The 25,526-nt window shown below is 40.6% G+C and overlaps 1 protein-coding gene across 5 annotated transcripts in view; it reads right to left on the minus strand.

The window, feature by feature from the left end:
* ARHGEF37 (Rho guanine nucleotide exchange factor 37) overlaps positions 1-25,526 on the minus strand; it is a 109,932-nt gene that overhangs the window by 61,259 nt on the left and 23,147 nt on the right. For all 5 annotated transcript variants that reach the window (XM_036994063.2, XM_036994067.2, XM_036994062.2 and 2 more), the window contains one exon: positions 24,646-24,769. In XM_036994063.2, coding sequence (XP_036849958.1) covers positions 24,646-24,769 — 124 coding nt within the window. The remainder of the gene's footprint in view (positions 1-24,645; positions 24,770-25,526) is intronic.

A 25,526-nucleotide genomic window follows, 5' to 3' on the forward strand; every position in this document is an offset into this window, starting at 1 on the left:
CCCAGCTCCCAGCGGGAGGAGAGGAGTCAGCAGGGAGGGAAAAGGAACCCAGGACTGCTGAACACCCAGCCCCAGCCATCTGGACGAGAGCACAGACACAGTGCATGGGTGGGGTCCTGGATACTAGGGAAACAGGGCGGCAGGACTGGTGAGCGGGTGCCCGAGGCCGACGCCAGAGAACAAAGAAATGGGGGCAGCCATTTTTTTTCCTCTTTTTTTTTTTTTTTTGCAAGTGCTTTTTGGAAGTCTTAAAAGGACAGGGACCCCAATACTAGGGAAACAGGGAAGCAAGACTGGTGAGCGGGTGCCTGAAACCAGCGCCTGAGGACAAAGAAAATCATGAGTTTTTCTTTTTTTCTTTTTTCTTTTTTAATTAATTAATTAATTAATTAATTATTTTTTTGTTGTTGCTGTTGTTTTGGTTTAGAGAGTGCTTTCTGGAAGTCTTAAAGGGGCAGGGCAGGACACTTAGTCCAGAGGCAGGGAATCTGGGGTTCTCTGGGCACTCTAACCCCCTGGACGGCAGGGAGCACAGAGGCCCCTTATGGAGATAAATAGCCTCCTGGCCACTCCCCCACCAATGGGGCTCCACCATTTTGGAGCAGCAGCCCGAGCCAGGTCACACCCACAGCAACAGTGGAGATAAACTCCATTGCAGCTGGGCAGGAAGCAGAAATCCTGTCTGCGTACAGCTGCCCAGCACAAGCCACTAGAGGTCGCTATTCTCCCAGGAGAGGAAGGCCACAAACCAACAAGAAGGAAAGCTATTCCAGCTGTCACTTGTACCAGCTCTGCAAACTATCTCTATCACCATGAAAAGGCAAAATTACAGGCAGACAAAGATCACAGAGTCAACACCTGAGAAGGAGACAGACCTAACCAGTCTTCCTGAAAAAGAATTCAAAATAAAAATCATGAACATGCTGATGGAGATGCAGAGAAAAATGGAAGAGCAATGGGATGAAGTCCGGAAGGAGATCACAGATGTCAGTAAGGAGATCACAGAAGTGAAACAAACCCTGGAAGGATTTATAAGCAGAATGGATAAGATGCAAGAGGTCACTGAAGGAATAGAAACCAGAGAACAGAAATGCATAGAAGCTGACATAGAGAGAGATAAAAGGATCTCCAGACACGAAACAATACTAAGAGAACTATGTGACCAATCCAAAAGGAACAATATCCATATTATAGGGGTACCAGAAGAAGAAGAGAGAGGAAAAGGGATAGAAAATGTCTTTGAAGAAATAATTGCTGAAAAATTCCCCAAACAAGGGGAGGAAATAATCGAACAGACCATGGAAATACACAGAACCCCAACAGAAAGGATCCAAGGAGGACAACACCAAGACACACAATAATTAAAACGGCAAGGATCATGGACAAGGAAAGAGTTTTAAAGGCAGCTAAAGAGAAAAAGGCCACCTATAAAGGAAAACCCATCAGGCTAATATCAGACTTCTCGACAGAAACCCTACAGGCCAGAAGAGAATGGCATGATATATTTAATACAATGAAATAGAAGGGCCTTGAACCAAGGATACTATATCGAGCATGACTATCATTTAAATATGATGGTGGAATTAAACAATTCCCCAACAAGCAAGAGCTGAGGGAATTTGCTTCCCACAAACCACCTCTACAGGGCATCCTACAGGGACTGCTCTAGATGGGAGCACTCCTAGAAAGAGCACAGAACAAAACACCCAACATATGAAGAATGGAGGAGGAGGAATAAGAAGGGAGAGAAGAAAAGAATCTCTAGACAGGGTGTATAACAGCTCAATAAGTGAGCTAAGTTAGGCAGAAAGATACTAAAGAGGCTAACCTTGAACCTTTGGTAACCATGAATCTAAAGTGTGAAATGGCAATAAGTACATATCTCTCAATAGTCACCCTAAATGTAAATGGACTGAATGCACCAATCAAAAGACAAAGAGTAATATAATGGATAAAAAAGCAACACCCATCTATATGCTGCTTACAAGAAACTCACCTCAAACCCAAAGACATGCACAGACTAAAAGTCAAGGGATGGAAAAACATATTTCAGGTAAACAACAGTGAGAAGAAAGCAGGGGTTGCAGTACTAATATCAGACAAAATAGACTTCAAAACAAAGTATAAAGAGATAAAGAAGGACACTACATAATGATAAAGGGCTCAGTCCAACAAGAGGATATAGCCATTCTAAATATATATGCACCCAACACAGGAGAACCAGAATATGTGAAACAAATACTAACAGAACTAAAGAGGGAAATAGACTGCAATGCATTCATGTTAGGAGACTTCAACACACCACTCACCCCAAAGGATAGATCCACCGGGCAGAAAACAAGTAAGGACACAGAGGCACTGAACAACACACTAGAACAGATGGACCTAATAGACATCTATAGAACTATACATCCAAAAGCAACAGGATATACATTCTTCTCAAGTGCACATGGAACATTCTCCAGAACAGACCACATACTAGCCCACAAAAAGAGCCTCAGTAAATTCCAAAAGATTGAAATTCTACCAACCAACTTTTCAGACCACAAAGGTATAAAACTAGAAATAAATTATACAAAGAAAATAAAAAGGCTTACAGACACATGGAGGCTTAACAATACACTCCTAAATAGTCAATAGATCAACAACCAAATTAAAATGGAGATCCAGCAATATATGGAAATAAATGACGACAACAACACAAAGCCCCAACTTCTGTGGGATGCAGCGAAAGCAGTCTTAAGAGGAAAGTATATAGCAATCCAGGCATATTTTAAAAAGGAAGAACAAACCCAAATGAATAGTCTAACATCACAACTATCAAAATTGGAAAAAGAAGAACAAATGAGGCCTACAAGGGGGGACATAATAAAGATCAGAGAAGAAATAAACAAAATTGAGAAGAATAAAACAATAGAAAAAATCAATGAAACCAAGAGCTGGTTCTTCAAGAAAATAAACAAAATAGATAAGCCTCTAGCCAGACTTATTAAGAGAAAAAGAGAATCAACACACATCAACATAATCAGAAATGAGAAAGGAAACATCATGACGGAACCAACAGAAATACAACGAATTATTAGAGACTACTATGAAAACCTATATGCTAACAAGCTGGAAAACCTAGAAGAAATGGACAACTTCCTAGAAAAATACAACCTTCCAAGACTGACCAAGGAAGAAACACAAAATCTAAACAAACCAATTACCAGCAAAGAAATTGAAGCAGTAATAAAAAAACTACCCAAGAACAAAACCCCGGGGCCAGACGGACTTACCTTGGAATTTTATCAGACACACAGAGAAGACATAACACCCATTCTCCTTAAAGTTTTCCAAAAAATAGAAGAGGAGGGAATACTCCCAAACTCATTCTATGAAGCCAACATCACCCTAATACCAAAACCAGGCAAAGACCCCACCAAAAAAGAAAATTACAGACCAATATCCCTGATGAATGGAGATGCAAGAGTACTCAATAAAATATTAGCAAACAGAATTCAACAGCATATCAAAAGGATCATACACCATGACCAAGTGGGATTCATCCCAGGGATGCAAGGATGGTACAACATTTGAAAATCCATCAACATCATCCACCACATCAACAAAAACAAAGACAAAAACCACATGATCATCTCCATAGATGCTGAAAAAGCATTTGACAAAATTCAACATCCATTCATGATAAAAACTCTCAGCAAAATGGGAATAGAGGGCAAGTACCTCAACATAATAAAGGCCATATATGATAAACCCACAGCCCACATTATACTGAACAGCGAGAAGCTGAAAGCATTTCCTCTGAGATCGGGAACTAGACAGGGATGCCCACTCTCCCCACTGTTATTTAACATAGTACTAGAGGTCCTAGCCACGGCAATCAGACAAAACAAAGAAATACAAGGAATCCAGATTGGTAAAGAAGAAGTTAAACTGTCACTATTTGCAGATGATATGATATTGTACATAAAAAGCCCTAAAGACTCCACTCCAAAACTACTAGAACTGATATCGGAATACAGCAAAGTTGCAGGATACAAAATTAACACACAGAAATCTGTAGCTTTCCTATACACTAACAATGAACCAATAGAAAGAGAAACCAGGAAAAGAATTCCATTCACAATCGCATCAAAAAGAATAAAATACCTAGGAATAAACCTAACCAAAGAAGTGAAAGACCTATACCCTGAAAACTACAAGTCACTCTTAAGAGAAATTAAAGGGGACACTAATAAATGGAAACTCATCCCATGCTCATGGCTAGGAAGGATTAATATCATCAAAATGGCCATCCTGCCCAAAGCAATATACAGATTTCATGCAATCCCTATCAAATTACCAGCAACATTCTTCAATGAACTGGAACAAATAATTCAAAAATTCATATGGAAACATGAAAGACCCCAAATAGCCAAAACAATCCTGAGAAAGAAGAATATAGTAGGGGGGATCTCACTCCCCAACTTCAAGCTCTACTACAAAGCCATAGTAATCAAAACAATTTAGTATTGGCACAAGAACAGAGCCACAGACCAGTGGAACAGATTCGAGACTCCAGACATGAACCCAAACATATATGGTCAATTAATATTTGATAAATGAGCCATGGACATACAATGGCGAAATGACAGTCTCTTCAACAGATGGTTCTGGCAAAACTGGACAGCTACATGTAGGAGAATGAAACTGGACCATTGTCTAACCCCATACACAAAAGTAAATTGAAAATGGATCAAAGACCTGAATGTAAGTCATGAAACCATAAAACTTTTGGAAAAAAGCATAGGCAAAAACCTCTTAGACATAAACATGAGTGACCTCTTCTTGAACATATCTCCCTGGGCAAGGAAAACAACAGCAAAAATGAACAACTGGGACTATATTAACCTGAAAAGCTTCTGTACAGCAAAAGACACCATCAATAGAACAAAAAGGAACGCTACAGTATGGGAGAATATATTTGTAAATGACACATCTGATAAAGGCTTGACATCCAAAATATATAGAGCTCACATGCCTCAACAAACAAAAAACAAATAATCCAATTAAAAAATGGGCAGAGGAACTGAACAGACAGTTCTCCAAAAAAGAAATACAGATGGCCAACAGACACATGAAAAGATGCTCCACATCGCTAATTATCAGAGGAATGCAAATTAAAACTACAATGAGATATCACCTCACACCAGTAAGGATGGCTGCCATCCAAAAGACAAACAACAACAAATGTTGGCGAGGCTGTGGAGAAAGGGGAACCCTCCTACACTGCTGGTGGGAATGTAAATTAGTTCAACCATTGTGGAAAGCAGTATGGAGGCTCATCAAAATGCTCAAAACAGGCCTACCATTTGACCCAGGAATTCCAATCCTAGGAATTTACCCTAAGAACACAGCAATCAAGTTTGAGAAAGACAGATGCACCCCTATGTTTATTGCAGCACTATTTACAATAGCCAAGAATTGGAAGCAACTTAAATGTCCATCAGTAGATGAATGGATAAAGAAGATGTGGTACATATACACAATGGAATACTACTCAGCCATAAGAAGAGGGCAAATCCTACCATTTGCAGCAACATGGATGGAGCTGGAGGGTATTATGCTCAGTGAAATAAGCCAAGTGGAGAAAGAGAAATACCAAATGATTTCACTCATCTGAGGAGTATAAAAACAAAGGAAAACTGAAGGAACAAAACAGCAGCAGAATTACAGAACCCAAGAATGGACTAACAGGTACCAAAGGGAAAGGGACTGGGGATGATGGGTGAGTAGGGATGGATAACGGGGGGAAGAAGAAAGGGCGTATTAAGATTAGCATGCATGGGGGGGTAGGGAGAAAGGGGAGGGCTGTACAACACAGAGAAGACAAGTAGTGATTCCACAACATTTTGCTATGCTGATGGACAGTGACTGTAAAGTGGTTTATAGGGGGGACCTGGTATAGGGGAGAGCCTACTAAACATAATATTCTTCATGTAAGTGTAGATTAAAGATAAAAAAAAAGAAAGAAAGAAAGAAAAGGGGGATTACTCCTTGATAGGATAAAACTGACTGTAAATCAACGATTAATGCATGCTTTAAATATCATTAATTTTGATCACTTAAAGGGTGTCAGATGATCGGGTATGGAGGTACACTTTGCTGATAATATTCCTTTCTCTTAATAAAAAAAAAAAGCAGTTCCTGTGTGGTGACCTCCAATGAGTTCTATACAATGGTATAAAGGCCATATCAAAGTGAGGGCAAAGGGTCTGTTTGTGTTTATACAGAAGATCAAAGCCTAATTTGGCTACCCAGAAAATGAACTAAGATACGATATGAAGAAGAACTTCCAACATCAGCACTCTCTGGAAGAGTCATACCAGAAGATGATCATCAAATAATCTCAACAAGATCCAGGCGATGCTGCAGTTGTAGCTACATCCATCCCACCGGTTCCTGGACTTGCCATTGGAATGAAGAAGGAGATATCTAAGCTGGCCTGCGCTTTCAGTAAAACAACATATTTGACTGGATCTATACTGTTGGAACTCAACCAAGAATTAGGAGAAGTGCAAGTTGTAGCACTCCAAAATCTTATGACTACAGACTATCTACTGTTAAAAGAACATATGGGATGTAAACAGTTCCCAGGAATGGGTTGTTTTAATTTGTCTGATTTCTCTCAGACTGTTCAAGTACAGTTGGACAATATCCATCATATCATAGACAAATTTTCACAAATGCCTAGGGTGCCTAACTGGTTTTCTTGGCTTCACTGGAGATGGATGGTAATTATAGATCTGCTTTGGTTATGTAACTGTATTCCTATTATGTTAATGTGTGTGCACAATTTAGTTAGTAGTTTAAAACCTATACATGCTTAAGTTACTCTACAAGAAGATATGTCAAAGAAATAATCAATCCTCCCATGTTTTCTTCCATCTGCTACCTCTATAGCTTTTCTTCTTCCTTCGTAATTACAACCCTTAAATAGAATTCATGCCTCATATCGAATTTACCGAGTATTATAATTCCTCCAAGTGGTAAAGATACCTCAAGACAAATGCTGGGCATAGAAACCACAGGGCATAAATCTGCAAAGAAGTAAAAAGCTAACCTTTTCAAATAATATGGCTTCTCTCTCACTTACCAACTTTACATCTCCCTGTATGGCCCCGGAAGATGACTGGTTAGCCAGAGATGGGTAAGATTCCTCAAGGGAGGAACAACCTAACACAGGCACAGTCACAGGGGGGCCATCAGTGAGAAATTGGGGATCAACGTAGGTGAGGCTTAGAACCTCACCCCCCCTGTTTTAAGAGAAATCTTCTGCATCTGTGGATGTTTTAATGCCCTTGTCTAGCGTGGATTAACACATAGTCTATAGGCACACACCTGATCATCTACAATTGCTCTCTTACAACACTAAACTATGTTTTCTACATTTATCTTGCATCTACCTACCACTTCAGCATTTTATTAAAAATAATAATAATAATAATAATAATAATAATAATAATAATGGGAGAAATGTGGGATCCACATATAAATCAAGTATAAAAATCAAACGAATATTCATATTTGACCTGATTGTTTATAGTTCATAATGCGTGGTCAAAACCGAAAGTTTCTGTGATGACTGCCCTTGTACTGTTCACCATGTAAAACTTATTCACTATGTAAGAATTTGTTCACCATGTAAGAACTTGTTCATTATGCTTCAGAAGATTGGAGACTGATGGGAATTAGGCCTGGGGTGGATTAATGATTGTGCATTGAGCATTGACTCCCCTATACAGAATTTTATTGTTGTTAACAACCATTCAATCAATAAATATGAGAGATGCCCTCTCAAAAAAAAAAAACCCTACACACAAAAGTTTATAGCAGCATTATTCATAACTGACAAAACTTGGAAGCAACCACAATGTACTTCAGTAGCAGAATAGATTAGCTGTGCTCTATGCATACGATAGAATATTATTCAGTGAGAAAAAAGGAAATGAGCTATCAAGCCAGGAAAAGAAATGGGAAACCTTAAATGCATATTAGTAAATGAAAGAAACCACTCAGAAACAGCTACACACTGTCTGATTCCAGCTGTGTGACATTCTGGAAGATGCAAAACTACAGAGACAGTAAAAAGATCAGTGCTTTCCAGGGGTGAGGGGAGGGAGGGAGGACGAGGATTTTTAGAGCAGGGGAACTACATGTATGATACTGTAACAATGCATGAAAGGCATTATACATTGGTCTACATCCAGAGAATGTAGAACACAAAGAGGGGTGAACCCCAGTGTACACTATGGGCTTTAGTCAATAATAATATGTCAATATTCATTCATCAGTTATAATAAATGTGCCACACTAATATAAGATGTTAATGGGGTAGCTTGGGAAGGGAGATAGGAGTTTATAGGTGTTCTCTGTACTTTCTACTTAATTTTTCTGTAAGCCTAAAAGTACCTTAAAAAATAAAGTTTATTAATTAAAAAAAAAAGATGTATACTATGTTGAGACTAAACTAGGGGTCAAAAGTGGTTCAGACTTGGCTGTTAGAAAGCTACCACAAATTCCCAGGCAAGAGTATTTGGTTGTCCATCTGGGGGAGGTGGTGAGGGTGAAGAGAATGTATTAGCCACAAAAGGGCAGGTGGGAAGCCATGGACCACCGAAAGCCCAGCTGGCCCTATTGCCCACTAAAGCTATAGGGTGGACCTCTGACCCAGACCAGGTCCCACTTGGGACACATCAAATGGTGCCTATACCAGCATGGTCCAGCTCTCAGCAGAGACTCCCGCAATGAGATTGCCACCCCAGGACCAATCCTGTTCCCCAGTGCTGATCCAGCCAATCATCAGAGAGCACTCCCTAAGAAGAAGCCCCCAGAATTAGGGAGAATATGACCAGGGAAGATCACAGGAAACTGCAGCTATGGAGTTGATGAATGATAGGAGATCAGCCAGCTGTGGAGACATCGCTGCTAAGAGATAGCTTGGGCATAGCCATGAAACCTAGGGTGGTCCCCACATTCTACTTAACAGGGGTATGTGCCTCCTCAGGAATGTGAATAATGCCAAAGAAACTGTATCATAACCAGTATGGCCAGGGGTAGGGGTGTATCATTAACTGAACAGCAGAGAAAGGTAAACTCCCAGAGTGCAGAGGTGTTCAATAAGGCAGGATTACCCAGGACACCAAAGTAAAGACATTTCTTCTCCTGTCCTTCTATAGCCACAGACTGCAAAGAAGGCATGGCAGCAAAGAAGTTACTCTCAGCATCAAAAGGATACTCTACTCTGGATGAAATTAGTCAGAAAGGAGAGAAAGAGAGGCAGGATGGTCAAGAGCAAAGGCTCTAGAGTCTCAAAGAGCTGGGTTCAAATCCTGACTGCCTGGTGAAGCTGTGTGACTGTGGGTCAGTTACTTAACCTCTCTGAGCCTCAGTTTTTTTTCTTTAGTAAGATGGAGATGATGATGATCATCATCAAGTAACCAGTGCTGTGAGAATGGAAAGGGCTACTATACATTGGGTACTCTGAGTCATAGCTGGCTCATGTTAAAGAGGCAGAAAGTGAGGCTTGCCAGTGACCTCCTAAGCCCCACTCTGAACCATTAGACCTGCACTGCCCCAAAACAGTAGTCACCAGCTCCACGTGGCTATTGGGCACTACAAATATGGAGGGTCCTCACTGATGTGTGCTGATGGTGTAAAGACACTGGATTTCACAGATAGTACTGAAAAAGAAGTAAAATATAAGTAATTTTTATATTGATTACATGTTGAAATATTATTTTGGATCTACTGAGTTAAATAGAATATATTATTAAAATTAATTTCAACTGCTTCTTAAATCTTTTTAATGTAGCTACTCAAAATTTTTATTAAATTTGTGATGTGCATTGTATTTCCGTTGGACAGCATCGCCCCAGAGCATGGGGCCTTCTAGTGACATGGCCCTGTGCAGGAAGTCCTGTGCACATCTGTGCTGGTTTGGGAATCATTCGTAAGGACAAGGGACCTGACTCCTTTGGAAGGGAAAAAGTCCATTAAAGACAGTAAGGCTTGGGGCTCTCTTGTCCCCTCCTGGCATGAGCCAGGAGCCCTTTCCTCTCACTTTATTTCTAAATAAAAGCCTCTCCCTGGCTCTCCTACCTTGGGCATTTGCTAAGTTCATTCTTCGACTCTGCAAACAAGAACCCCGGCATCATCTTTGGGGGCTCATCCGGGATAGCTTCAGAGGTGAGTATCGGCATCAGAGCCTGCCTTTTCCTTCACTGTCCTTACAGAAGGAAGCCGTCTGTGGCACACACCATCGGGCTCTCATCAGCCACTGACATGGGACTAGCCTGGCTGCTGATCTCAAAGTCCCGAGTGACAGGTTCCCCTGAGTCTCCCTCAGTGGATCCCCATCTCCCTTGGGAGCTGGGAAAGTCACCTGAGTGGAGGCCAGGATTCCCCTTCAGAGGCCTCTCCTCAGATGCGAGGGACTGAGGAAGGCCATGGGCACCTGCGGGAGTCCAGGCTGAGGCTGCACTTCAGCGGCTTCTCAAAGGCCCGCGTGTCTAGAATCAGACCCCGACAGCCCAACTGGGTATCCATGAGGAGTGACTCTCTCTGTCTCTGACTCCCAGCCTGCTGCTTCAGGCCGCCCTGGCCGCTGGGTGAGGCGGGGGGCATCCCTAACTCTCTCCACACTTTGCTCTTATTCCTGACTTAATGCTGCACTCTTTAGCTCATAAAAATGTGTCTGGGCACTCATTAGCCACTTAAAAGACAATTAGCGTCGGCTACCAGTCTTATGTCTCGGGTGAAAGGTTTCCCTCTGTCGCTCCTGATCCCCTACCTCCGGATGAACGGGAATGTTGGGGAGTGGCTGAGCCAATTTCCTGTTTTCCTCTCCTAATCTGCAGACTCTGAGGGCAGACCGACTAGTGGACAGTGGTCCTGGATCTCAGCTCTGGCCGATTGATCCCATGGTGCTGAGTGAACCTCCGGCTGGGCTGCTGCCTATGCAAGAGTCGCAGATGACCCCTGACTTCCTGTCTCACGGATCAGATTTGCTGCAGTGGGTAACTAGCGGGATAATTCCCAGGCAATGGCAGGAACTGGTGTTTAAGAGTATAAACTTCCCCCACCCATCCACAAATGCCCGTGGCAGCCTCTGAATTTTGTCTCTGGCCTTGGAAAAAGTTCCCCTGCTCCCCATTCAAAGCCCTCCTCTTAGGCCTACACCACTTTCTCCTGTGTAATATAAATGAAGTCTGTAAAGCCCAACATGTAAATGGTCTATTCTATTGACCTCCCTATCTTAGAGGCAGCCATCCTGGGGCTAGGCATTTCCTTTTCTGCAGCCCCAGAGAAACAAAACAGGCATGTGGCTCTGACCAAGGCTCTGGCAGGGAGAGGTCACACAGTCCCTGCACTTATCGGACAGGCAGGGGGCTCTCAAGGAATGATCCCGAGTATACTCTGCTAAGGCTCATGCAGAGAAACTAGAGTCTGGATCAAGACTCCCAGAAGGCGTAAAGTAAGAGCACACTGGTGAAGTTCCCACTAGATCCAGGACTCTGAAGCAACTCTTGCTGAGTGGGAAGGCAAGAGGGAAATCAAGGCAAGATACAGGCCACACTGGTAAGGAGTGGTTAAGTCCAGTAGGCTTGGCAGAGGGGGTGACTGACCACTGTCACCCAGGCTCCAAGTGAGGGGACACCCTCACAGAGAAAGGCCAATCAGGTGTCGCACACCTGTCCTTCTCTCTCTTCCAGGTAGGAGCATCCTCTTCAAGTGTAAAGCCAGACAGGCCTCTGACATGCATTCTGGGGAATTGGGAGCAATTCGATCCCTAAACCCTAAAAAAAGTGCCTTATCTTCTTCACAAGCCTGGCATCAATACAAAGTCTCTGATTAGAGAGGCTTGGCCTCTGAGAGAAGTATACAATATAATAAGGTTATGCAGCTAAATATATTTTGCCACAAGGAAGAAAAATAGTCAAAAGTCCCATGAACTACTACAATATGGAACTAGTTTTCTAATTTTTTTGGTGAAAATCTATTCTACTTACTGGGTTCATCATTATCCTCAAAAATTGGGAAGTTTTTTAAGTAAACTCCTTGAAAGATATTTATCTTTTACAATACAGCCTAGCTTTAAATGACTGGAGCTAGAATTGTACTTGCATTTCATTTCCAGCTCCCTGGACATGCACAGTCTCTATCAGTTCAGAGCCTTCATCAGCCCTGTTAGTCTAGGGCCATCTAAACCATAACCCAGTGATGTAAACTGCTCACCCTTAAGAGTCTATTCTTGAGAACTGAGATACTTTTAGTCAAGTAAGCTAAAAGGAAAGAAGGCAATTGAATATCAGTAACTCATCTCTGTATCAGTTTATCTGTGTATATGTTCTTTTATGAAAAGTATTGCTAACTATAGTCATTACATCTCAATCTGTATGTTTGTGTGTCTAAGCATGTAAATGAAAAATCTTTTTCTACTTCCTGATGGTATTAGTAAAACTGATTTAAAGACAAGCGCTTGTGAAAATTGGGCATTATAAAACTTCCAGAAAATTCCAGTTAAAGATATTAAGCATTAATGCTACATTTAAGTTAAACTGAAATGGACATGTCCTTATGGTTATCAGCTGCCTAAGTTTATCTAAAGTCATTTAAGTTGATGGTATCTGCTAAATCTTTCAAGAATAAAATGCTTAGAGGCTTGACTTTGTCTAATGTTCAGTAAAGGTTTTGTAAGTAATCTAGCATAGTTGTTAGGAATGAGTAAACTAAGTGTAGGAAGTAAACATCTTAATAATAATTATGTGTTACAGTATGTATACCTACCTATAACCTGAGAATTTTTGTAGTAATCTAAAAGACTAAAGTTTTGCTAAGTTTAGACATATTTTGTGCTTAGTGAGATTGTGCTGCAAAGCACATGGTTCCAGAAATTATAAAATGTGTTCATAAATTTGTCAATCTAAAGAATGCTACTGTGACAGTTTATAGTAGCCTTCTTCTCAGTGTTCACTGAAAATTAAAGTTCCTAATGGTTTTAAATTTTAATTAAAACTACTTGAAGTAATAAGAAAAACATTTCTGTATGCTAAAGACTGTGCCTTTTAATAAAAGAAAGTAACTTTGTTCTAAAGTACAGATGTTTATCTAAAGGGGGGAATTCTAAACCTAAAAAGAAGGTTGTAGAAAATTTGTGGAAGAATTTAATACGGTCATGCTATGTGAAACTAAAGCAAATGAGTCTTAATATCAAATACAAAACAAAACTAGAATTTTGTTTTCAGTTAAAAAGATGAATTTTTCTAAAAAAGTTTGCTCTTTATTTTGAAAGATTGCAAAAGGTTTTCTGATTGTTTTATCAAAGCAGTTTCTCATGCTTAAAGTCTCAATAAGTTGTCTGAGTATTTAAGAAAATGAGATCTTAATATTAAAAGGACTAAAAGCTAAACTTTGCTAACAACTGTGTAAACTTATTTATTTGCCTTTGGGGTATTTTGTCATTCTGGTTAAATGGATAAGTATTGCTTCATAGCAACCTATAATACTATTTAAGCAAGTGCCAAATAAACTTTCTTCTGACAACTTCCCAAAATCAAATTCAAAAAGGTGCTTTTACCTCTAGTTAACTCTGATTTTTTCCAGAGGGCCCCTGAACATGTCAGATGAATTTTTTCTCATTGGGGAAAGTATTTGGCTAATTTGGCTTATTTATCTGATATATAATTACCTGCTTAATTACCTGGAAAACACTGTCAAAGGGAATGATGCTAAACTTTGTTACTGAATGTTTTGTGTTACAGAAATATCCCAATTTCCTTATGTCAACTGTCTTACAGTAAACTCTCATCAGACCTTTAACCATTGTCATTTGTAAGTCTTTTGTCATTTATAGTTACTGTTTTATTACTCCTAAACTAGTAAAGAACTAGATTTCAGTAGAACAGGTATTGGCTACATAGGATTAAGTAAACTAAGGAAGATGGTTTTGTGGCTTTTTGTTTCAAATGTTGCTGATAAAGTGTTTTAAGCTTTTTCTCTTAAGCTGACAACAGTTTAGTAAATGACAATATCTTTATAAGCAGAATTGAAACATATCTTTCTACCTGATCCCTCCAGAATTTAAAAACTTTCAGTGACTATTTTTATATTTCAAGGCAGTGATGTTTATTTGCATAAGTTCAATAAGAATCTGCTTTCCTTGTAAGAGGACCAATTAAAAACACAGGTTATATTACCAAGGCTTTGACTGGAATGTCATACCTGAGAGACACATGTGTAAACTCAGATATAACCAGACAGCTTTAAGGAACTAAGATTGACTTTATGGGGCCAACAAAGCCCCTTGGAAGAACTGGCCTGGTACCTTGTTTACAGGGTTTCCATCAGCCTTACCAGTTGAGTAAGGAAGGTCACTTCCTGGCCGGTGCAGGAACCTCAGGAATGCCTTGGGAACCTCAAGAAGAGAGGAATTTTTGAAAATCTACAGGTACTGCAGGCAAAACCTTATGGCAAGTCTGGCTTGGCTTTCTGGCCTCAAGAAGCCTTAAAAAGCCCAATCTGAAATTCCTTATAAAAAGTTCCAGCAAAGCTCATTTAAAAGAGCCTATGTAATCAATTGCTCTTCTTGTTGCACTTATGCAAATAGTCAAGCCAAGTGTTAATTATTTTTTTAATCTGGTTACTTCTAATAAAAATGAGGGTGATTTTAGAGAAAAGTGTTGTTTCAATAATGCAGCCTTATCTATACTAAATCCTAATACTAGTCATTGGGACATAAACTAGATTCAGATTTCTAGTTTATTTAAAATATCTGGCTATGATTTTACAGATGTTTTACTTTTCTCCCATCATTTCAATTAAGGTTTTACTATTTCTAGTCCTCATATTCAGCCATGCATTCTTAATCTCATCAAGTTTGTCCTTCCAGAATGGAAATCCAACTCCAAATGTTACTACTTAACCTAGTAGCACAATTTGTTCTATCTTGTCTAGAAGCCATAAAACCACAAAAAGTAATAGAAATGGAACCCAGAATAGAAGTGCCCATCTTCCAAGGCCCTCTCAACTGACCAGTGATGGAGACCTAGCTGCACCCCTCACTGTGCCCTCTCTCAGCATGAAGTAGCCAGAGCAGTCATCACCCCCTTTCCCTAGCAGCAGCTAGGGTCTCTATCTGTAGAGGGGGGAAATGAGACAGGGACCATGGGTGTAGTCAGAGTAAAGTGAGAGCCTCTGGAAAAAACAAGGCAGGATACCTACAGTCAAAGCAGTGTAACAATGTAAAGTCCCTATCAAAACACTGTGTTCAGCATTATGCAAAGTCAAGGTCACACTAATTGTCTAGGGTAAAGATATCAGACTAGGAATATAGACACCTTCAGTAAGATCAGTTAAAGGTCAAAAGGCCAGGAGCAACTTGGCCTGGAATGTGTGAGTGTTCCGCAAGGGTATCTCAGCATAATCCGTGACTTCACTGTAAACAGCCCTAGCAGACAGGTAACAACCCAGCCCACCCTGGGGGCAGGGCGGGTGGTTCAAGTCCACACCCTAAATCCTCAATTCCCAAAAATTCTCAACTGCCTATAAATCCCCCAGACAACGCACCACCCCAGGTTCTCTTGTTCCCTCCTGGCGTGAGCCAGGAGCTCTTTCCTCTCACTATATTTCTAAATAAAAGCCTTTCCCTGGCTCTCCTAAAAAAAAAAAAAAAAAAAAAAAGACAGTCAGGCTTGAGGTCCAAAATTTTAAATGCTGTGGCTGCTGGACTGGGAAAAGGGCCTTCCTCATACAGGAAGGCTGAGGCTGGACGAGGCTTAGAGAGAGGTGGCGGAAGCCAGGGTAGCCTGGGCCCAGCCCGCAGTGCACCAAGGGGAAGGAAAGCCCTGTGGGCTTTTTGTGCCTCTTTCTGGCTAACAACAAGGGGCAGGGAGGCTGACTCTGTAAAGGTCAGGGAATAGGGTTGCCAAATTCAGTGGTGGGAGAGAGAAAAACAGGATGCTCAGTTAAATGTGAATTTCAGGTAAACAATGAACAATTTTTTAGTATAATACATCCCAAATGGTGCATGGATATACTTATACTAAAACATTACTCATAAAAGATGGTGGTGTGAGAGCAGAGACAGAGGCTTCCTCCTAAAATTGGATACAATTAGAAAATATAGTTGGTGCAACTAATCCTGAGAGAGCAACAGGAAAGAGGATGCGTTAGACTGCACACACCTGGAGAAAAGAGCAGACCTCACGGAACAGGGTAATGTACCAGAGCTGTGGCTCCATGGGACCTGACTCCCTCCCCCACCCCAGCTCACCAGGGGAGGAAGACAAATGGAGCAGGGAGGGAGTGGAAGGCTTGGAACTGCTGAGTACCTAACTGCTCCGGAGATCTGCTCTTGGAGCACAAAAATTTCATGGTGCTTTCATGAGACTCGCATGACTACTGGGTTGGAAAGTTAATACAGGCGAGTTCCTGGGGAGACTGGGATTCCGGCTGCTTGTGGAAAGCAGGGATCCATATCCGGCTGCTCTGGGACAAAAACATACCTGTGTAATCGGCCCACTGGCTCAGGCAGTGGAGACAGACACAGCAGCCAGAAGGCTGGGAACAGCTCTTTCCTCCCCCCAGGCACCAGTACTGCTCCCCTGCGACCCCCGACATTGCTTCAGGGGCTGAGCAGCTCCAGAGACTACAGCTTCTGGACACTAGAGGGCACCATATACACACATAAAACACCAAAGGAACCTTGTCCAGAGTAAAATTATTAATACGACTCCCGAGAAAGATTTAAATGATATGGATCTCATGACTCTTCCTGAAAGGGAGTTCAAAATATAATCATCAGCATGCTCATGAAGGTACAGAAAGACATCTAAGAACTCAGGAATGAATTCAGGTTGGAGATCCAATCGTTGAAGAGCACGATGGAGGCTATTAAAAGCAGGTTGGATACGGTGGAGGCGACATTAAATGAAATAGAAACCAGAGAAGAGGAATACAAAGAAGCTGAGGCGCAGAGAGAAAAAAGGATTTCTAAGAATGAAAGAATATTGAGAGAACTGTGTGACCAATCCAGGTGGAACAATATTCGCATTATAGGGATACCAGAAGAAGAAGAGAGAGAAAAAGGGATAGAAAGTGTCTTTGAAGAGGTAGTTCCTGAAAACTTCCCCAATCTGGGGAAGGAGATAGTCTCTCAGGCCATGGAGATCCAGAGATCTCCCAACACAAGGGACCCAACGAAGACAACACCAAGACACATAGTGATTAAAATGGGAAAGATCAAGGATAAGGACAGACTGTTAAAAGCAGCCAGAGGCAGAAATAAGATCACATACAAAGGAAAGCCTATCAGGCTAACATCAGACTTCTCACAGAAACCTTACAGGCCAGAAGGAAGTAGCATGATGTATTTAATGCCATGAAGCAGAAGGGCCTGGAACCAAGATTACTTTATCTGGCAAGATTATCATTTAAATTTGAAGGAAGGATTAAACAATTTCCAGATAAGCAAAAGCTGAGAAAATTTACCTCCCAGAAACCATCTTTACAGTGTATTTTCGAGGGACTGCTATAGATGGAAGTGTTCCAAAGGTTGAATAGCTGTCACCAGAGGCAATAAAACCACAGTAAAGAAAGTAGAAGAGCTAATTATGAAGTAAATGCAAAATTAAATTAACTATCCCCAAAGTCAATCAAGGGATAGACAAAAAGTAGAGAATTTGATACCTAAAATATAAAGAAAGAAGGAGGAGAAATAGAAAAGAACCTTTAGATTGTGTTTGTAACAGCATACAAAGTGTGTTAAGTTAGACTCTTAGATAATAAGGAAAGTAACCTGGAACCTTTGGTAACCACGAATCTAAAGCCTGAAATGGCAACAAGTACATACCTATCGATAATCACCATAAATGTAAATGGACTGAATGCACCAATCAAAAGATACAGAGTCACTGAATGGATAAAAAAAACAAGACCCATCTATATTCTGCTTAGAAGAGACCCAAAGACATGCACAGACTAAAAATTAAGGGATGGAAAAAGATATATCATGCAAACAATAGGGAGAAAAAAGCAGGTGTTGCAGTACTAGTATCAGACAAAATAGACTTCAAAACAAATAAAGTAACAAGAGATAAAGAAGGACATTACATAATGATAAAGGGGTCAGTCCAACAAGAAGATATAACCATTACAAATATATATGCACCCAACACAGGAGCACCAGCATATGTGAAACAAACACTAACAGAACTAAAGGAGGAAACAGAATGCAATGCATTCATTTTAGGAGACTTCAACACACCATTCACTCCAAAGGATAGATCCACCAGACAGAAAATAAGTAAGGACACAGAGGCACTGAACAACACACTAGAACAGATGGACCTAATAGACATCTATAGAACTCTATACCCAAAAGCAACAGGATACACATTCTTCTCAAGTGCACATGGAACATTCTCCAGAATAGACCACATACTAGGCTACAAAAAGAGCCTCAGTAAATTCCAAAAGATTGAAATTCTACCAACCAACTTTTCAGACCACAAAGGTATAAAACTAGAAATAAATTATACAAAGAAAATAAAAAGGCTTACAGACACATGGAGGCTTAACAATACACTCTTAAATAGTCAATAGATCAACAACCAAATTAAAATGGAGATCCAGCAATATATGGAAATAAATGACGACAACAACACAAAGCCCCAACTTCTGTGGGATGCAGCGAAAGCAGTCTTAAGAGGAAAGTATATAGCAATCCAGGCATATTTTAAAAAGGAAGAACAAACCCAAATGAATAGTCTAACATCACAACTATCAAAATTGGAAAAAGAAGAACAAATGAGGCCTACAAGGGGGGACATAATAAAGATCAGAGAAGAAATAAACAAAATTGAGAAGAATAAAACAATAGAAAAAATCAATGAAACCAAGAGCTGGTTCTTCAAGAAAATAAACAAAATAGATAAGCCTCTAGCCAGACTTATTAAGAGAAAAAGAGAATCAACACACATCAACATAATCAGAAATGAGAAAGGAAACATCATGACGGAACCAACAGAAATACAACGAATTATTAGAGACTACTATGAAAACCTATATGCTAACAAGCTGGAAAACCTAGAAGAAATGGACAACTTCCTAGAAAAATACAACCTTCCAAGACTGACCAAGGAAGAAACACAAAATCTAAACAAACCAATTACCAGCAAAGAAATTGAAGCAGTAATAAAAAAACTACCCAAGAAAAAAACCCCGGGGCCAGACGGACTTACCTTGGAATTTTATCAGACACACAGAGAAGACATAACACCCATTCTCCTTAAAGTTTTCCAAAAAATAGAAGAGGAGGGAATACTCCCAAACTCATTCTATGAAGCCAACATCACCCTAATACCAAAACCAGGCAAAGACCCCACCAAAAAAGAAAATTACAGACCAATATCCCTGATGAACATAGATGCAAAAATACTCAACAAAATATTAGCAAACTGAAATCAAAAATACATCAAAAGGATCACGCACCATGACCAAGTGGGATTCATCCCAGGGATGCAAGGATGGTACAACATCCGAAAATCCATCAACATCATCCACCACATCAACAAAAAGAAGGACAAAAACCACATGATCATCTCCACAGATGCTGAAAAAGTATTCGACAAAATTCAACATCCATTCATGATAAAAACTCTCAAGATAATAAAGGCCAGATATGATAAACCCACAGCCAACATCATACTGAACACTGAAAAGCTGAAAGCTTTTCCTCTGAGATCGGGAACAAGACAGGGATGCCCACTCTCTCCACTGTTATTCAACATAGTACTGGAGGTCCTAGCCATGGCAATTAGACAAAACAAAGAAATACAACGAATCCAGATTGGTTAAAGAAGAGGTTAAACTGTCACTATTTGCAGATGACATGATATTGTACATAAAAAACCATAAAGACTCCACTCCAAAACTACTAGAACTAATATTGGAATTCAGCAAAGTTGCAGGATACAAAATCAACACACAGAAATCTGTGGCTTTTCTATACACTAACAATGAACTAATAGAAAGAGAAATCAGGAAGACAATTCCATTCACAATTGCATCAAAAAGAATAAAATACCTAGGAATAAACCTACCCAAGGAAGTGAAAGACCTATACCCTGAAAACTATAAGACACTCTTAAGAGAAATTAAAGAGGACACTAACAAATGGAAACTCATCCCATGCTCCTGGCTAGGAAGAATTAATATTGTCAAAATGGCCATCCTGCCCAAAGCTATATACAATTTTGATGCAATCCCTATCAAATTACCAACAGCATTCTTCAAAAAACTGGAACAAATAGCTCAAAAATTAATATGGAAACACCAAAGACCCCAAATAGCCAAAGCAATCCTGAGAAGGAAGAATAAAGTTGGGAGGATCTCACTCTCCAACTTCAAGCTCTACTACAAAGCCACAGTAATCAAGACAATTTGGTACTGGCACAAGAACAGAGCCACAGACCAGTGGAACAGAATAGAGTCTCCAGACATTAACCCAAATGTATATGGTCAATTAATATTCAATAAAGGAGCCATGGACGTACAATGGGAAAATGACAGCCTCTTCAACAGCTGTTGTTGGCAAAACTGGACAGCTACATGTAAGAGAATGAAACTGGATCATTGTCTAACCCCATACACAAAAGTAAATTCAAAATGGATCAAAGACCTGAATGTAAGTCATGAGACCATAAAACTCTTAGAAAAAAACATAGGCAAAAATCTCTTAGACATAAATATGAGCGGCTTCTTCATGAACATATCTCCCCGGGCAAGGGAAACAAAAGCAAAAATGAACTAGTGAACTATATCAAGCTGAAAAGCTTCTGTACAGCAAAGGACACCATTAACAGAACAAAAACGCATCCTACAGTATGGGAGAATATATTCAAAAATGACAGATCTGACAAGGGGTTAACATCCAAAATATATAAGGAACTTACACACCTCAACACCGAAAAAGCAAACAACCTGATTAACAAATGGGCAGAGGATATGAAGAGACAGTTCTCCAAAGAAGAAATTCAGATGGCCAACAGACACATGAAAAGATGCTCCACATCGCTAGTCATCAGAGAAATACAAATTAAAACCACAATGAGATATCACCTCACACCAGTAAGGATCGCCACCATCCAAAAGACAAACAACAAATGTTCGCAAGGTTGCGGAGAAAGGGGAACCCTCCTACACTGCTGGTGGGAATGCAAATTAGTTCAACCATTGTGGAAAGCAGTATGGAAGTTCCTCAAGAAGCTCAAAATAGAAATACCATTTGACCCAGGAATTCCACTTCTAGGAATTTACCCTAAGAATGTAGCAGCCCACCTTGAGAAAGACAGATGCACCCCTATGTTTATTGCTCCACTATTTACAATAGCCAAGATATGGAAGCAACCTAAATGTCCATCAGTAGATGAATGGATAAAGAAGATGTGGTTCATATACATAATGGAATATTACTCAGCTATAAGAAAAAAACAGATCCTACCATTTGCAACAACATGGGTGGAGCTAAAGGGTATTATGCTCAGTGAAATAAGCCAGGCAGAGAAAGACAAGTACCAAATGATTTCACTCATATGTGGAGTATAAGAACAAAGAAAAACTGAAGGAACAAAACAGCAGCAAGACTCACAGAACCCAAGAAAGGACTAACAGTTACCAAAGGGAAAGGGACTGGGGTGGGTGGGTGGGAAGGGAGGGATAAGGGTGAGGAAAAAGAAAGGGGACATTACCATTAGCATGTATAGTGTGTGGTGGGGCACGCGGAGGGCTGTGCAACACAGAGAAGACAAGTAGTGATTCTACAGCATCTTACTACACTGATGGACAGTGACTGTAATGGGGGGTGTGTGGGGGACTTGGTGAAGGGGGGAGCCTAGTAACCATAATGTCCTTCATGTAATTGTAGATCAATGATACCAAAATAAAATTAAATTAAAAAAAAGGATGTGGTACATATACACAATGGAATATTATTCAGCCATAAGAAGAAAACTAATCCTACCATTTGCAACAACATGGATGGAGCTAGAGGGTATTAGCTCAGTGAAATAAGCCAGGCGGGAAAGACAAGTACCAGATGATTTCACTCATATGTGGAGTATAAGAACAAAGAAAAACTGAAGGAACAAAACAGCAGCAGAATCACAGAAGCGAAGAATGGACTAACAGTTACCAAAGGGAAAGGGACTGGGGAGGATGGGTGGGAAGGGAGGGAGAAGGGCAGGGAAAAAGAAAGGGGGCTTAATGATTAGCATGTATAATGTGGGGGGCACATAGGGAGGGATGTGCAAACACAGAGAAGACAAGTAGTGAGTCTACAGCATCTTACTATGCTGATGGACAGTGACTGTAATGGGGTTTGTGGGGGGGACTTGGTGAAGGGGGGAGTCTAGTAACCATAATGTTCTTCATGTAATTGTAGATTAATGATAATAAAATAAATAAATAAATAAATAAATAAAATGTTGGGAGTAGCATTTCTGCAAACAACCAAATGAGCAACAATTATCTAAGGAAATATTCATTAAAAGAGGAAATATTAAGACTAGCAAAAATTTAAAATTTAATACAATAATACTAGAGATAAAGGTATGGGAAAGCTGGTACTATCAAATTCAACTAATAGCAACAGCTTTGCAATAGTTATTAAAATTATAAAAACTCAAAAAAAAATATTACTCATTGTTTATCTGAGATTCAAATGTAATTGGGCATCCTGTTTTTTATCTGGCAACTCTACCAGGGAAGCGATGAAGGCAGGGAATGGAGGTGTCAGCAGGTGTACTCAGGGAACAAAGCGGCATCTGGACTCCTTTTAGGTCAAGCAGGAAGGCAGAGATGGACCCTTACCAGGGAACCACACGGAGCCCCAAACCCACAGCAACAGAAGAGCCTGACCTCAGACTCCCAGACCCTTAGGGAATCTTCAGCCTGAGGCCATATCAATTCCCACTCAAGTAACAGGAATAAGGATAAAATGATAAAAGGTGAGAGTATCTACCAGGTACTTAAAAAAAATCTTGTTATTTAATTTTGTAATCCTCTATAGTTTATAGGAGATTGTAACCCATTCAATCACTGTTTTAATAAAGGACAGTATTTTCAAGGAAATAGTAAACACGTAACACAGAGGTTTAATGCCATTCTCTTCTACCTGGAAGCTGTTCAGTGCAGCAGTTGAGAGTGCCAGCTCCAGAGGTCAAGTGCCCAAATTCAAATCCTGTATCCACCACTAGCTGCATGACCTTGAGAGGCTACTCAGTTTCAACTGACACTGAGATAACAGTATCTACTTTGCACAGTTGCAAGGAATAAATGAGTTAATACATCAGAAAAGTGCTGAGCATTTAGTAAATGCTCAGGAAGTAGGCTTTAAAAATTTTTTGTTTGTATATTTGTTATTTTTAGCCTCCACCATCATCATTCATGCCTAGAAAAAGGTGGAAGATTGCTGGTGTAAAGGCCAGGGAGACCTGGATGGCCACTGTACTGGGTGCCATGGCCCCCCTTCTCTTCTCTGCCCGGCACCCAGTCACCCTCCTCCCCTAACTACACTTGAAACCCTGACCTTGAAATGTTGTCAAGTGGCCCCAGGTCAGATGAAAAGACACTGAGGGAGACAGGTAAGACATTTACACCCACTTATCCCTCCTTGTTTATGCTCTGGTCATCCTAACCTTTCTGGAATCAGGAAAACTACCTTCATCTCTCACCTAGGCAATAGTAAAGCCATGAGCTGGTCTCACTACTTCCACACTCACCACCCACTCCTAGTCTTTGTTTACAATTGCCAAAGGGATCTTCGAAAAACATGAACAGGACCATATCACTTCCCTGCTCAAAACTGTCCCAGTTTCTTATCACAGTTGCAATGAAAGCCCTGCACGTTCTGGACCTTCTCTGCCTCTTCAGTGTTATCCCCTAACACTTTCGTCCTCCCCTGGAGCCACACCAGCCTTCTTTCTATATGTCTTTCAAATATTCCAGGCTTATCCCTGCCTCAGGGCCTTTGCACAGCTATTCTCTCTACTCTCCCTCCAGATCTTCTCATGGCTGCTTCCTAACATCACAGTCTCAGCTTGACTGTCCCCTTCTCAGGAGCCTACTCTCACATCCAAAAGTTACTGCCATTGTTTCTTTTCTTCAGATTTCAAATTACTACCTAAAATTCTCTTGTTGATCTTTTTATCTTGTCTCTCTCACTAACTTGTCAACTCAGACTCATTTGTTGACGCTGGGACCCCAGCACACAACATGGTGACTGGCATGCTGCAGGTGCTCAGTAAATAATTGTTAATGAATGACTCTGAAAGAACCCCAGACTAAAGACTCAGCCAGGACACTAGCCTATGTGTTCCTCCCTGTCTCTGGGCCTCAGTCTGTTCATCTGTAAGCAATGGGATCAGGCTAGATATTATTTGAGAGTCCTGCCAGCTCTGACATACTATGTTTCAGGGATCCCCAAAACAGAGTCCCAGATGCATTTTTCTGGAACCCTGGAAGATAGTTCAGCAGTGCCCATATATCAAGGCTAATTCCATGGGAAGCTAAGGCTGGCTGACAGCTGCCTTGTCTTTTACTTACCAATTAGGTGTACTTGTTCCTCTTCCCTGGATGCTGTCTCCTGCAGATCTGCAAGCAATTTGCTGTTCACCTTGATGATATCGTTGATGTTTGAGAACAGGATGTCCAGATCTCCCTGGGGCAGCTGGAAGAAACAAGAAGCCTTGGGAGGTTACTGGGAGTTCAGCAGAGTGACTTTATTTGCTGGCCGTGGGGAGCAGCCCAGAACACCCACACCTTCAGGGTCCTATCGCTCTTGGGAAGACTGCCCCGGTGGAGCGTTTGCAAGGACTTTGAAATTTCCCCAGTTGAAGTAATTTCGTTACTTTACAGGAAGAGAGGAAGAGATGTACTTAGCACAGAAGGAAAGCTGAACTGGGGTTTTATACTAGATCTGCTGGCACCTATCATTTTTCTTTTCTCAGTTTTCCCATATGGCCTATAAGGATGAGAAGTTGGACTTCCTTCCAGCTCTGACTTATTTGTCACATACCACCATTACCTTGAGATGCATTCTGAACTCCAGCCCTTATTAACTAGGCTAACCACTGCTAAAAAGGATGCACGACATATCTATATACAAAGGCATGTGTGTTTGTGTGTGTGTGTGTGTGTTTGTGTGTGTGTGTGTGTGTGTGTGTGTGTGTGTATGATATACAATCCTATGTATTGCCCTGGATATACAATGAAGTGGGAAAAGCTAACTGTAGAAAAATACATAGAGTATGCTCTTATTTTTGTGAAAATAAGTAACCAGCTTTCTTTACTTAATGCCTACAGAGAAAAATCCTAATTTCTGGAGCATAAAAGACTTTCACCTTCTACATTACGTACTTGAGCATTTCATTCATTCAAGAACACTAATTCAATGAATATTTCATTCATTCAAGTCCATTATTTAC

Source organism: Manis javanica, chromosome 1 (assembly GCF_040802235.1).
Source record: "Manis javanica isolate MJ-LG chromosome 1, MJ_LKY, whole genome shotgun sequence".
In the NCBI taxonomy this organism is placed as follows: Eukaryota; Metazoa; Chordata; class Mammalia; order Pholidota; family Manidae; genus Manis; species Manis javanica.